The sequence below is a fragment of the Amblyomma mixtum genome, chromosome 6 (assembly GCF_055824585.1).
Source record: "Amblyomma mixtum isolate Tamu chromosome 6, ASM5582458v1, whole genome shotgun sequence".
Classification (NCBI taxonomy): domain Eukaryota; kingdom Metazoa; phylum Arthropoda; class Arachnida; order Ixodida; family Ixodidae; genus Amblyomma; species Amblyomma mixtum.
Window position 1 is genome coordinate 125,330,634 of NC_143017.1, and position 12,974 is coordinate 125,343,607.

At 47.7% G+C, this 12,974-nt stretch overlaps 2 protein-coding genes across 2 annotated transcripts in view; both read left to right on the top strand.

The window, feature by feature from the left end:
• LOC149340282 (phospholipid-transporting ATPase ABCA3-like) overlaps positions 1-5,791 on the top strand; it is a 34,209-nt gene extending 28,418 nt beyond the window's left edge. Inside the window, exons 15-17 of the mRNA XM_089550709.1 lie at positions 1,817-2,169; positions 4,973-5,324; positions 5,558-5,791. Of these exons, the coding sequence (XP_089406835.1) occupies positions 1,817-2,169; positions 4,973-5,324; positions 5,558-5,791 (939 nt within the window). The remainder of the gene's footprint in view (positions 1-1,816; positions 2,170-4,972; positions 5,325-5,557) is intronic.
• Positions 5,792-7,224: 1,433 nt separating this feature from the next.
• LOC149340283 (uncharacterized) lies at positions 7,225-9,207 on the top strand. The gene has a single exon (XM_089550710.1). It carries the CDS (start codon positions 7,324-7,326, stop codon positions 9,205-9,207), a length of 1,884 nt encoding a protein of 627 aa, XP_089406836.1. The 5' UTR covers positions 7,225-7,323.
• Positions 9,208-12,974: the final 3,767 nt, after the last annotated feature.

The window sequence follows — 12,974 nt, forward strand, 5'->3', positions numbered from 1 at the left end:
TTGTCTATTCATAGTCTATAGACTGTCTATAGACAAGTCTTCTACAAGTGTATGGCCATAAATCTATACATTGTCTATAGACTGTCTATGGTATTTGTATTGCCTATAGACTGTTGTCTATAGACAGCCTATAGACTTTATAGACAGAAGTCTATAGACACTCTATAGACTGTCTAAAACTTTTTTGTAAAGGAAACGTACGGTTTGCATACATTTTAAGAAAAGTAAGAGCACAGGAGCGTAATCTTATCTTGAGTAAACCTTTACAATTAGCACAGCAACCATCATACATATTCGTGCCATCAATAATTTCTGCTTAGCTCTAGTGTGTAGTTTATCGAATGCCGTCTTTGAGCTCTACCCAGGAGGGGAGGGGGGGGGGAGCGACCCCTGAAGCGAAAAACCATACACAGGAAAATCACTACCAGTACACTACCTCTATGACTGACCCCTAAAACCGCCCCTGCCTCCTCCGTAAATGGCTCAGCACCGCCGCGGTAGCACTATATCGGTGAGAAGGCTGAAAGCAGTGCAGAATTATAGCTACTGGGCATCTGTTGGTGGCCTGAGACAGTGTAAGCATGCATTAAACGGTTGTTGCCTGCCGCTCCAATTGGCCCCATCGCTGTTGTTAGTCAACACTTCTTACTGCATTCGGCTGTCTTTGCTGCGGCCTCTCTCTCAGTGGCATTAAAGTCCATAGGTCTGTCGTCATTTCATTGCCACCGCACAAAACGGCGACGATGTTGTCTTTTGCCTCACCCATAGCAATGCACTTGCTGCCTTAGCTTAAAGTTCGAAACAAAGGGCTTCACACACCCAACTTTTCTAGGTATATGTGCAAAAGTTTTTTAATGTTGTTTTTGTAAGAAACCTTTTCATGTAATTATGCCTGCTGGAGTTTTCACTTGTATTTCCATGAGAACTGGGAATTAAAAATGAACGAGTAGCTTTATCGCGCACATCGGGGATTTGTGACATGGCGACATAAAAATTTGCGCACTGTCGCGTTAAGTATTTAATGCCCTGGGTGTGAGTCCCTGGGGAGGGTGTTTAGGAGAGTGCATACGTTTGGCTCCAGCTCAATTTTGGCTCAGAGCGTGGTGCCGAAACGCACCACAAGCCTGCGCAATGGAGACAGCACTGCTTTACGCTAGCGAGATAAGGGATTTTTAACGCTACAGCGTTAAGGCTCCCGTTCTGCAGAAAATCCGAGTCGTTGTCCTCAGCGTCGTTGGTGTTGTAGGTGAAAAATCCTCATAGAAGCAACCTAGGTGGGCAAGGTCACTTGACCTTGTGGCTCATCGCAACCACCTCATCTGAATTGTGAGCGAACTGACCACCGCGGCAGGTGGCAGTCAAGTTATTGACTGGACGCGGGAGGTTCCTCTGGAAGAGCAACGAGGGTCGCCCAATCCCCACCGCTGGCAGCACCTGCCATCGCACAGCAGGGGCGCACCGCTTAGCTGCTGCACCCCTGCACCAGCAGTGGTACGAGTACTCCCAGGGATCTGCGAATGCGAAGTTGAGAATGATCAATTCCCCATATATGGGCATTGACCCATTAACGCTATCGCTTCATACCCTTAAGGCCGAGCTTAAGTGTCCCCTCCAATTTTTCCATCAGGTACACAATGCAGGTGTGTTTCTACATCTAACTGTCTTGGGACCCGATGTGGATCGCTTTTATGTATACAACTATTCGAGGGTACAGACAATCCAAAAGGGCACAGAAGCTGGGACACCCGGTAGCCTTTTTGGTGTGCTTGCGTCCATTGCTCCTCGTACCTTCATCACCTGCACTCCCGACGTGCAGGTTCTGCAGGGCCTGACCTTCCACGTAGAGCCCGGCGAGGCGTTCGTGGTGCTCGGCCTGCGTGGCTGCGGCAAGACTACACTGCTGGACATCCTGTCGGGCGTGGTGCCGCCTTCATCGGGCTCGGCGTTCATCGCCGACTGCCCGCTGCACAACACGTCCGCCTGGCAGCAGCGCATCGGTGTCTGTCCCCACTACGACGGTGTGCTGGGCCGGCTGACGGTGCGTCAGACGCTGTCCCTGTACGCCCGCGTGCGCGGCATCGCCGGGGCCTCCATCGAGAACCTGCTCGAGCACATGATCCTGCTGCTCAACCTTAGCGCTGTGGAAAATGAGACAGTCGACTCCTCGGGGTGCGTGCTATATTGCTTGTGCCGGCTCACAAGCTCTCAATGGCATTAACGCTCTGTTGTGCTCAATAGATGGCGGGTGAGGCGCATTCTTTCTCACTTCGGCCGTCGAATCAGCTACTCTACGCAGGCTGCGGGCATTCTAAAAGTCCTAATTGTCTGTTCCCTTTTTTTTTTAGAGCACGAGCTCTACTCCTTGGGATGAAATTTACGATTTCGATGTGGATGAAAGAGTGACCTTCAATGTTTTACAAGGCCTAACCGAACTTAACTGCATGTGGTATGGCCCAATCTAATGGTCGTATGAGCACGGGACCATACGACTATGACCATCGGGTACCTGACCTTGACGTTTGACCTTGACAATTTACCTTGACGTGGAGACCATGCTTAACAGAGCTTTCGCTCGTATAACAAAGTTCAAGCCACGTTGAACCCCCGCCATTTTTTTTTTCACACTCACTCATGCAGACACGCGCTTGCATGCACAATGTCTGCAACGTGTGAAGCGTGATGCGAGCATGTGGTCTTTTGTTTCCTGTTCAGTGAGAAGGCGGATATGCTTTGAAGCATGCAGAAAAATATATGAGGATTATCACATGCATGCACCGCTACCTTTCATTTGGCTCATTAAATAAAAGCCCCAGCGTGGGTCAACATACTTGCGGTCGATGGGACGCCGGTACGCAACGCAGAATTTTGCCGCTTTTCGTTTGAGAGCTGATACATCCAGCTAAAATGGTAGTAATGGTATGCGTGCTCCTGAAAATAAAAAGAGAGAAACATGACAGACGGTTACGATTGTCGGCAATGCGAAGTTAGAGCTTTTCACGTATTCTACTTTTGCCACCTTTCAGAATCTTCCCATGGCAGCCACCTTCCAGCTGTCCATTCCTCCACTTTCGCCGTGGCAGGCGAAATGTTTCGCTCTGCTACTACCTGTCACCTGTCAGGCTAGAGGGTGACCTGCGCAGGAGCGTACTAATAACGACCACAGCGGAGTCTCTCGCAGGGGGTCATCTGCGAATATACTTACAGCGTAGTTAGTCAACAAGCATGCGATAATCTACTCACAACGCGCTGTTTAATGAGCAGTGCCCATGCAGTTTTCACGTGGACGTAGTGTTAAATGAAATGCGACAGAGCACGACTGCTGCTCGCCGACCTTTTAGGATTCCTGGAAGCTTACGCGTTCACCTCACATAACACAACGCTCCGAAGGTCGCAAGGTTCGGTGGTCGTCGTCTATGTATACGTAAGTGATTGCGATGAGCAGTTCTTTCTGCAGTTTGCGGCTGCCCTCGATAACTCCACGCAGTTTCTTTCGCACCACGGAGCCTATTTTTACCGAATGCGGGCGCGGTAACGAGATTCACTGCGCGCTATGCAGCGTGGAGCCCCGTCGAAATACCGAGGGGCTCAAGCGGCCTGCACTTGCAGCTTGCCGCCGTGACCCCTGATATGTCGACTTTTGTTTTTCAGTTTCCAGCCGTGCTTGCCGTTTTTGAAAGTGGCGCCTCTCATTGTTCGAAGAACTTCATTGCAAATGCATCACAAGAATGGCGTAACTTTGCTTATTTTTCGCAGGCGGCTGAATGTAAAGGGTTTAGAGACTCTCATTCGCTATTTTCTCAAAGGCGCAGCCAACTTTCAGCGCAGTAAAAACGTCGGTAGTGGTCCCGAGGAGTAGTCTGTCCGTTTAGCTTACTTTTTCATTTCTCTTTAGCTTCCCTTTAATGCTCCTACAGCAAATCTAAAAACTGTGTGCACATTAGAGTTTGGCCTTACATTTCAAATGCTCCTTTTTTACTTGCTTGCTTCTTTTTCTTTCCTCATTTTCTTTTCCTGCCTTTTCTTCATTCGTATACAGTTGCAGCATACTCGGTGCAGGCTAAAGTCAGGTTATTGCTACTGTGGCGCCAGTCAAGCAGATAATTACAAATCAATCTCATCAGACATGAATCCGACCTTGCAATATCTGTAGATGTACCAACATACCTGGCAGAATTGCTAGCTCCGACATAGATGGGGTGCACCTAAACCAGCTGATTTTGTGGCAAATGCTAAAACTCTTTGTTTTGATTTTAAGAATTAGTGAACGAAAAAACTCATTTTTAAATCATTTCTAACTCATTTTTTTACTTCCGTTTCGTGAACCACCACATACTCAGACTTCCTGGCCACCCATGCTCCCATGTATGTGACACATACCCTGACAATATTGCCACGTAGTAAAGAGGGCTTCCAAACGAAACTTTTTATTGAGCTGATTCGCGCCCAAAAAGAACTTGAAGACTCGGTAGCGGTTAGCAACAAGCGTGCGTGGGGTCGTCTAACAGATTGCCCTCCGCTCTCACTTCTCACTTTGCCCACTTTAAAACTGGCGGCGAACTTTCGAGATACGGTGAGCAAAGTAACCGCAGCAGTCTGGAACAATGTAGAATCGCCTCCGCCTGGTTGTGATCACTCGAAATGAATCTGATCACGTCTTGTATCACAAATAAAGCGATAAAGCTCCGTGTCGGCAGCTTTGAAGAATGAACAAACAACTATTACTGTGAGAGCTGGGCCACTCCTCATTCCACACTACGCCCAGCACTGTGGTCACTGCTCATTGCCCACATCACCCGCGCGTTGGGTAACAAGCACACGACCAAGAGCTGCAACCTCAGTACGCCGGCTTGAGACAAGAACCCGGAGCAGAGTCACGCAATAAAGTTCTCTGTCTCTCTCCTCTAGTTCAACAGCGTGCACACATTGCCCGCCTTCATGTGGAAGCACCATAGCCTGCCTTGTTTTTTCGCAGCGCTGTAACTCGACGCAAGCTGGCCGTGGCCATAGCCATCATTGGTCTGCCGCCCGTGGTGCTCATGAACGACCCTGCAACGGGACTGGACATGATGTCCAAGCGAAAGATCTACCGCTCCATACAGCTGCTGCGCCAGCTGGTCAAGTCGGCCGTCATGATCGTGACGCAGAGCGTGTCTGACTGCGCTGTCATTGCGGACCGCATGGCCATCATGATGAATGGACAGTTCCGCTGCCTCGGTAGCATCGATCAGCTCAAGCAGCGGTACTGCCGCGGCAGCATGGTCCTGGTCAAGCTTCAGCCGAAGGTGCTGCAAGATCTGGCCGTCATCAACTCCATACATCAAGCGGTGAGCAGACTCGATCTGCTGTGTTCAGATTACTTTTAAAAGCGTTTCTTGACCACATGAGCGTTGTCGGTTCAGAGGTCGGGTCGTGATCAGACGCCTTGTCTTGACCGTCTCGATTAAACCTTCGCAATCTAACAAAACAGTGTCATTAGATGCTCTCTCACAGCTAGCAAAATAGTGCAAGATGAGTGAAACCCACAATTGCCGCTTAGCGCAGCACCCTTGTTTTGCAGGTACTGGCAGCATTTCCAGGTGCCATGCACACGGGCCGGCTCTCAATGGCGCTCGAGTATGCCATAGAGCTACGTATGCCGTGGAGTCAGGCCGTAGTCGTCGCTGACACCCTCAAGCAGCAGCTCGCCCAGTATGCCCTGGACGTGATTTTCAGCGACGTCACCATGGAGCATGTGCTACTCAAAATGGCCAAGTTCGAGGACACCAAGCCAGTGTCCCTCGCTGTTGCATGAGACCGCAATAAAGCGAACGCGTGCGCTCGACGCCACCTCGCGAGCCGAAGCAAACTTTTCTGGTCTCTTCCTCTCAAAATCAGGCAAGCCACTTATGACTAGTTTCATGCAAAGTGCCCACAAGAAACAAATAAACGTCAGGCAAGATTTTAATTAGCTACGAGAGCAGGTCTAGGCTATAATACATCGTGGCGTTTTTTTCTATTTTGTCATCATTGACATACTGCCTCGTCCGATGCCAGCAAGCCTATTGATGCAATGCTCGTGCAGCAAGTTTAATAAAATTTGGCAATAGGCCTGAAATTTGTTATGAGATGGCAGGAATATAGGCCTTCTACCCATATTTTCACAGGATTAGCATAAGCTTCATCGCGCTGCGATCTCCTCACACTTATTTAAACCACTTTACCCACTCTAAGTGAATCCTACTGGCATCCCCCCCCCGTTCCCCACTGGTAGTTAGTTCCTTTCTATAGCTATCAAGGTAATGAAGGACCACTACACACTCGACGCTTCTAAATAGGTTTTATTTGCAGTGCTATTAGATCAGTAATACAAAATATACATGTTCGAGACAGCAAATAATTTAGGGAGGTCTCTATAGAAGCGTCTCATCAGTACGACTCTTCGCCTGCAATCAATTGAAAGCCGACAGTACAACGTTAACTCGCGGTAGCAGCTGCTGTTCAATTTCTTTTCTCATGGTCTTCAAAACCGCTTATCAACAGTGTCGTATGTTTTGGAATTTAAGTCGTTATGACGGAATTAAAGAAGCACGAGCAGCAGTGTCCTATGCCCCTTTTTTCTGCATTCAATGACAAAACCCTAACCAAATAAATATCTTCCTCGTTTTTCCCTACGTGGCTTCCTTTACCCTTCTTTTTTTCACAATTTGTCTTTCTCTTTCATTTGTAAGCTACTCCAAAAAATTATCGATCTGGCATTCATCGCCACCATCAACTAGAAGTGCAGTACATTACATTTATGATGAAGACTACTATACTCTAACGGGCACACAAAGGTAGGGAAAGGAGGGACTTGTTAATGACGTAGGTATGAAGAAAGGCAACAGTCGTCGAAAACAAGGAAAACGTGGGGATGTTTTTTTTCTTTTCTCTTAACTAAGTGGTGTTGAGTATTGAAAATTATTTTTGTAATTATTTCATGATTGAGAGATAATTAATTAGAAAGTAGGAGAAAAATCTGAATTTGGATTTAGATAGCGAACGGATTTTTATTTTGGTGTATGGCAGCCAAGCTTCGCCTCTGTCGATAGCACCTTCAACGCAGTCAGTCTTGTTGTTGAAGTGTTTATTGGTCAAATTGAGTATGAACCCTGTTGTTAGAGTCCCTATTACAGGATTCCATAGGTTGGAGGTCCTACAGCGGCCTGATCTTGAGCGGTACTATACCGCAAGCCAATTTAAGCCAGAGCCAGTAGCGAAGCCACGGCCAATGCAGGTGGCGGGTCTAGGCACCTCGTTTTGAGGACATGGTCCCGCAGTAAAGCGGGGCCGGAGTCCCGCAGCATCATGGCCCTGACAGCGCTGCTTCTGATAGCGCTCTTGCTGCCAGGCTGCGTCCTGTCGCTTCCCAACGGCCAGGTCGACCAAGGTCCGCAGCGGGGACTGCTTGAAGCGTTGCAGAAGCTCCGTCTGCTCAACCTCGCAAACGGACGGCAGCAGAACAGAAGGTACGCTAATGCTCCGGCTCAACGTCAGCAATCTCAGCAGGTGCTCGTGGACATTGCGAATGCAAGTCAAAATGTTTCGGTGTTTCCTGACTTGGACTCACTTCTAAGGAACCGCCTGAAGCGTGACCAGTCGCTGATGGTCCAGATCAACGTCTTCAACAGCGCTGGAAGGGGTTGCTGGCACAGGAGAACAGCACTGCCATCCTCGGCTTTCCCGAGAGCAGAAGCGGACGTTGGTGGTGCGTCTCCCGTTGTTGCGTCTGCGCTCACAGAGATCCCCACAAAGGCTGTTCCAATGTCAGTAGGTTTAGAGGAAGGTAAAGTGCCTTGGGTACAACTGGACACGCCCTCTGCAATACCTCCTTTGGATCAACGCGCTAATGCTTCGGGCATGGATTATAATGGAGCCGCAAGCATCGCAATAGAAAACGTAACAGCTGGCGCTCTTGAAATGGCTTCAGCCATCCAGAACATTCAGAACGAAAAAGATATTATCCACAACAATCCTGTGCCCTCCTCGTCACTCGTACCTGCGTCACCATACTCAGGTGAAGCTGCCGGCACGCTCACTGAGGGATTGTCGCAATGGAGAGCTGAGTCTGGTTCACGTATCACACCTGAGGCCGCCGCGTGGAAACCTTCAAATCCCGTATCCTTGCCCGCGCAGAGCTTTGACCACTACCCTGCCAAGTCGTCTCCTAGGATGCCCATCGGTCCTATGACAATGCGCTTCCGACTTCCGCCGCCGCTAATTAAGGTGACGGTTCCCGTGCTGATGCCATCTGATGATTACCTCTACCAACCGGGTCTGAATGCAGTCACTGACAGCCTCGGCGAACCAGAAGGCGATGCCCTCAATGACCCATCTGGTTGCTTGCAGTCTTTCAGCGTGGGCCTCAACTGTGACAAAAAAATTTTACGCGGTAAGGCCTCCGGTGTCCCTAGCTCTCCTCTCGACAATCTACTACGTAAAGCTCCAGCGCCAGTTGAGCGCAGAAATATGGACCTTAGCGTCGGTGCCGCGAAACAGCTATGCGAATGCAGCGATAGCAATAATGCAGCTGATAAGAACAAGATTGGCTTCAAGCCCAGCGATGTACAAGAGCTGTTGTTCAAACCGCGAGGGGACGCCCTGCAACGCCTCCGGCCCCAGCTTCAACAGAAGCCCCCTGCTAAAATTTTGGGAAGCCTGCGCTACCCGCCGCCCAACGATATTGCTTACGAGTACGCTACCACCTACGTGTACGAGGACTACGTGCCTTCGGCCTACTATGAGGCCCAGCCACAACCTCAGCCGCTGCCCCTTCGACAACTGCCACCCCAGCAACCTGACCAGCCATCGCCACGTCAGCAACCTCAACCAGTGCTGCGAGCAGGCATAAGCCCGTTGACTGTTCCAGGTGGAAGCAAGCACGAGCTGCGCAACGCTACGAACCACGTTCCAGGAGCGTTGGCTGTAGACCACAAGCCACGCCGCCTGAAATCGAGAAATGGGACGCGGACAAGCGCGAACCCGCTGAAGCGCATCGCACGTGACTTGCAGGCCCTGGAGGTCACGCCGGAAGGATGTCCATGCGCCAGTACTCGAAAGCCTCCTTGCAAAAAGACGCCGAAGAAGTGCGTCAAGAAACGCCCATGCACCAAGAAGTTAAAGAAGTGCAAGAAGCGCTGCCGGAAAAAGACTGAGGGCCTTAGCGCTGTGTCTGTACCAATAACGTTTTGATGCTGCGTCTCAATGACATTTGCTGGTGTACTAACGCATCTAGATGAACCGTGTGGCACGCAAGTATCTGGCGCCGCTGTGACATTACAAACACGCCTTTCTCTGCTTTCCTCGGCGATCAAAAAATGAACATAACTCGTTCGGGTTGTGACTCATCACTTTTGCTCGTCGTGTGCGGTGTATAAAAAAACGCGCTGATTAGTGGTTTTAACGCAGCCGTATTGTAAAAGAAATGCAATACCGTATTTTGCGGTTTTCCTTTCTTGGGCAGTAGATACCGTTCGACCCTAATTTCCGTCCGATATGTGCCTAGTAATTTCCGCGAAAGCGAAGCACGCAGGTTTAACGCCGTCAGCATTTGATACGTACTGCAAGGAGAATTCTTTAACGCAGATCAAACTATCGGTTAGTCCCAAGTACAGCATACCATCATGACATAACCCATTCAATTTCCCAACCTCTGTCCACGCTCTCGGCCGTGAATATGAGTGGTTGGTATTACACACCTGAATAAAGCGTTTTAACTCTTTCCCAACCATGAGAAAAATGGCTGTTTTTTATGGATGTTGATTTTTATTTCTATTTACAAACTGTTACTTATGTTGTGTCACGCGTTAAAATGAAACTGAATGACCTTGTTCTTCAAAAGCAGGCAGCGTTACGCAGAGAGAATTTTTATTGTAAAAATTTTATGTCAACAAAAAAATTGCAGAAAACATCAGAAAATTTTTTTAAAGGTCAGCCTCGGGAGGGGCTGGGTTCGATTTCCGGTGCCGCCTGGTACCCACCGGTTTTTTTAATGGGTACAAGATTTCCCCCGACCTGGTGCTCGCTTTTCTGGGCAGAAATTCTTGGGAAAAGGGTCTTGGACCTTTGCAAAATAAAGCCTCTATTGCAAAATAAAGACGAAAAAAGTGAACAGTTTAACCGTTAGGACAATAAAACGTGTTGCACAAACTAATGTTGTAGCTATCAAAATTTTCGAGCTATAAAAATTTAGGTCGACCCTTATGACCGACGTGTAATGCATCGGAGCAGTCCCGTGACGTGATAAAACACAACTACACTTCAGACGTCTTACAGATGGCGTCGTTTAGTACTATTTTTGTTTTCGTAGCACTGATATCTATTTTACCACTTGTTCATTTTAGTTGCCTAGCGCTGGATAACTGCGGGTGTGGAAGAGACATGTCCTTAAGACGTCGTCAAGATGTCGGTGTGTCGTCAACATGAAGGAGTTGGTGCACAAACTCTAACCTAAAACCAAGCTGGTCATATCAAACTCTCTGCTACTGTCCAAGCCAGAAACGTTAATAGACAATGCGGCAGAATCGCGAGATGTTCCACGATGTTGCACTTGCAATGGACCCGCGTGGGTGGCCTAGGGTGTCAGCAATCGCTACAGAGCATCGGTTTCACGGCGGTTTATAAAATTGCAGCCTGACGCCCAGAGATGAAACAGCTCAAAATTGAAACTTTAGTCACTAATGTATTTACGAAATGGCGCCATGTTCCCGACGCTGCCGCAAGAGCTTTTACATAAACGCTCAAATCATTCTTTCAGGGTTGGTGAACGCTCTATGGGCGGGGTTGGGAAAAGACATATGCCCGGTGATGTGCATTTAGTACCTTGTCATTAGAATACAAGAAAATGATGCAGAAAGCGGGTTTTTCGTCACCTCATATCAGTATTTGCTGCAAGAAATCTCTGACTTAGGGCTGACACACACTAGGCATTTAAGCATACTTTGTAAGCGCAGTTACGGCCTCCTACAGCACACTTTTTGTCATCTTAGTGTTGACTGCTTTAAATGCGGTCTTAAACCATTGTTTCATGACTGCTCTGGAATACTGCATTATCAAGGATAAATGAAATTTATGCAAGAAAAGCTTAAGCTCACACAATAGAATACTAGCAGAAAGACAAGGGATGAAAAAAGAGTTTTATATCACTGCTGAACAGCAGTTATCGAGCTTTTGACGCGAATAGGTAAACTTCTATTTTCTTCGTTTCAATACTTCCACTTGTATATCATTTCTCCCCGACTTAGCACAACAGGTAGACACAAGACAGACTGCAGAAGCTGCTGGGCTGGCACTTACCGGCAAAAACGAACGCTCCCTTCTAACCATACGTGATAAGGACATATATGGAATAAGAATGGTGCAAACGAGTGATATTCAGCAAAAGCTGTCAATTGTTTTATATATGTGTAAACTTTTATGTATGTATTCTGTTTCACAAGCCTCCAAAATAACGTTGTGATGAAGATTTCCTTTCTGTAGGCATATATCTAGCTATTTCCTTTATTTTGCTGCGCATTTCACTTGGAGGATGATGTATCCACACGACCCAAGCAGTGTTGCTAATCGAAGGAAACTAAGAACATTTTCAGTGCGATAAACGTCGGCGCTCGTAAAAACCATAGCAGTGCGGGAAATAATAACCCTTGGCTGCAGCAAGCTAGTTTAATGCAACCTATGCAAAAGAGAAGTCTGCTACAGGTTCTCTATAAGCGCAAATTTTCCAGCACTGCTGCGGTCCAGTATTGTAACAAAAAAAATTCTATGGCGCCCCCATACCTATAAGAGCCAATGTAGTAAGATGAACAGGTCCCCGTGCTTTCTTAAGACTTGGTTTGGATAATTCACGACCCTCAATTTCTCAAATGTATGCACTGATAAACTGGTAAATTGGTTTTTTGAGGAAAGGAAATGGCGCAGTATCTGTCTCACATATCTCGGCGGACACCTGAACCGCGCCGTAAGAGAAGGGAGGAAGGTGGGAGTGAAAGAAGAAAGAGAGAAAGAGGTGCCGTAGTGGAGGTCTCCGGAATAATTTCGACCACCTGGGGATCTTTAAGGTATGTCACCACCTTCGAAAAGGTGTTTTTTTTTTTTGTAAAAATGACATTATTTCTTTTTTATATTTTGGGAATCCCCAAACATTCCAAAATGTTTTGCAGCAAGAATAATGTTCGTGTCTTATTTTGTTAAAAAGTTATAGCCAACTTTCGAACAGGTGGTGAATAATTCTTAAACCGAAACTAATGTGGTTTGGTAACAGAAAATCATAACTCGGCGATAATCAACGGCGTATATTGAAAATTTTTTGTTTTGTTTTAGTCTGATATCTAAAAGATTATTCAAAGGCATTATCTGTAAGGCTTCCTTTTTTTTAAACATTGCTTTAAATTTCCGCAAGGGGGATGCATGACGCTACAAGTGTCTCAGTTGTTTACTTTGCGCGCGCTTCACGCTATCGCTCTGAATGCTACCGAATTGGTCCTTCTGCACTGACATCGGACAGCACACGAGCGCCTCTTGCGTTTCGGCTCCATCGAAACGCGGCCGCCGCGGTCGGGTTCAAACCCGGGTACTCCGGCTCGGTAGACGAGCGCCCAACGTGCTACCTACGATCACATCCTGTGGGACTGCAAAATAGAGCCAGCTCCGGGTGATCTAGTTACAGCTCCTTTTCTCGAGCGGTGGGAGACCGTGCTGGCTAGCTCTGATCCCAGAACGCAAGTTTTGGCGGTGGAGTGGGCTGACAAAGTCGTCGAGGGCTATGTACTTTCGACCACTTAACGCGACCTCTTGCCAAGCTCTTTCCGGCGAATGAAATGTTTTCCAATCAACAATCAAGACGAGCGCCTTACCACTGAGCCACCGCGGCGGGTTGTATGCACTGAAAAATATGATTTTAGGGCAGGATTGGTCCACAGATTATTGATCTTTTTTCATTAATAAATTAGAGTAACAAGTAC

Coding starts and splice junctions, on each gene's coding strand:
- LOC149340283 (XM_089550710.1), top strand. CDS start 7,324: ATGGCCCTGACAGCGCTGCTTCTGATAGCGCTCTTGCTGCCAGGCTGC.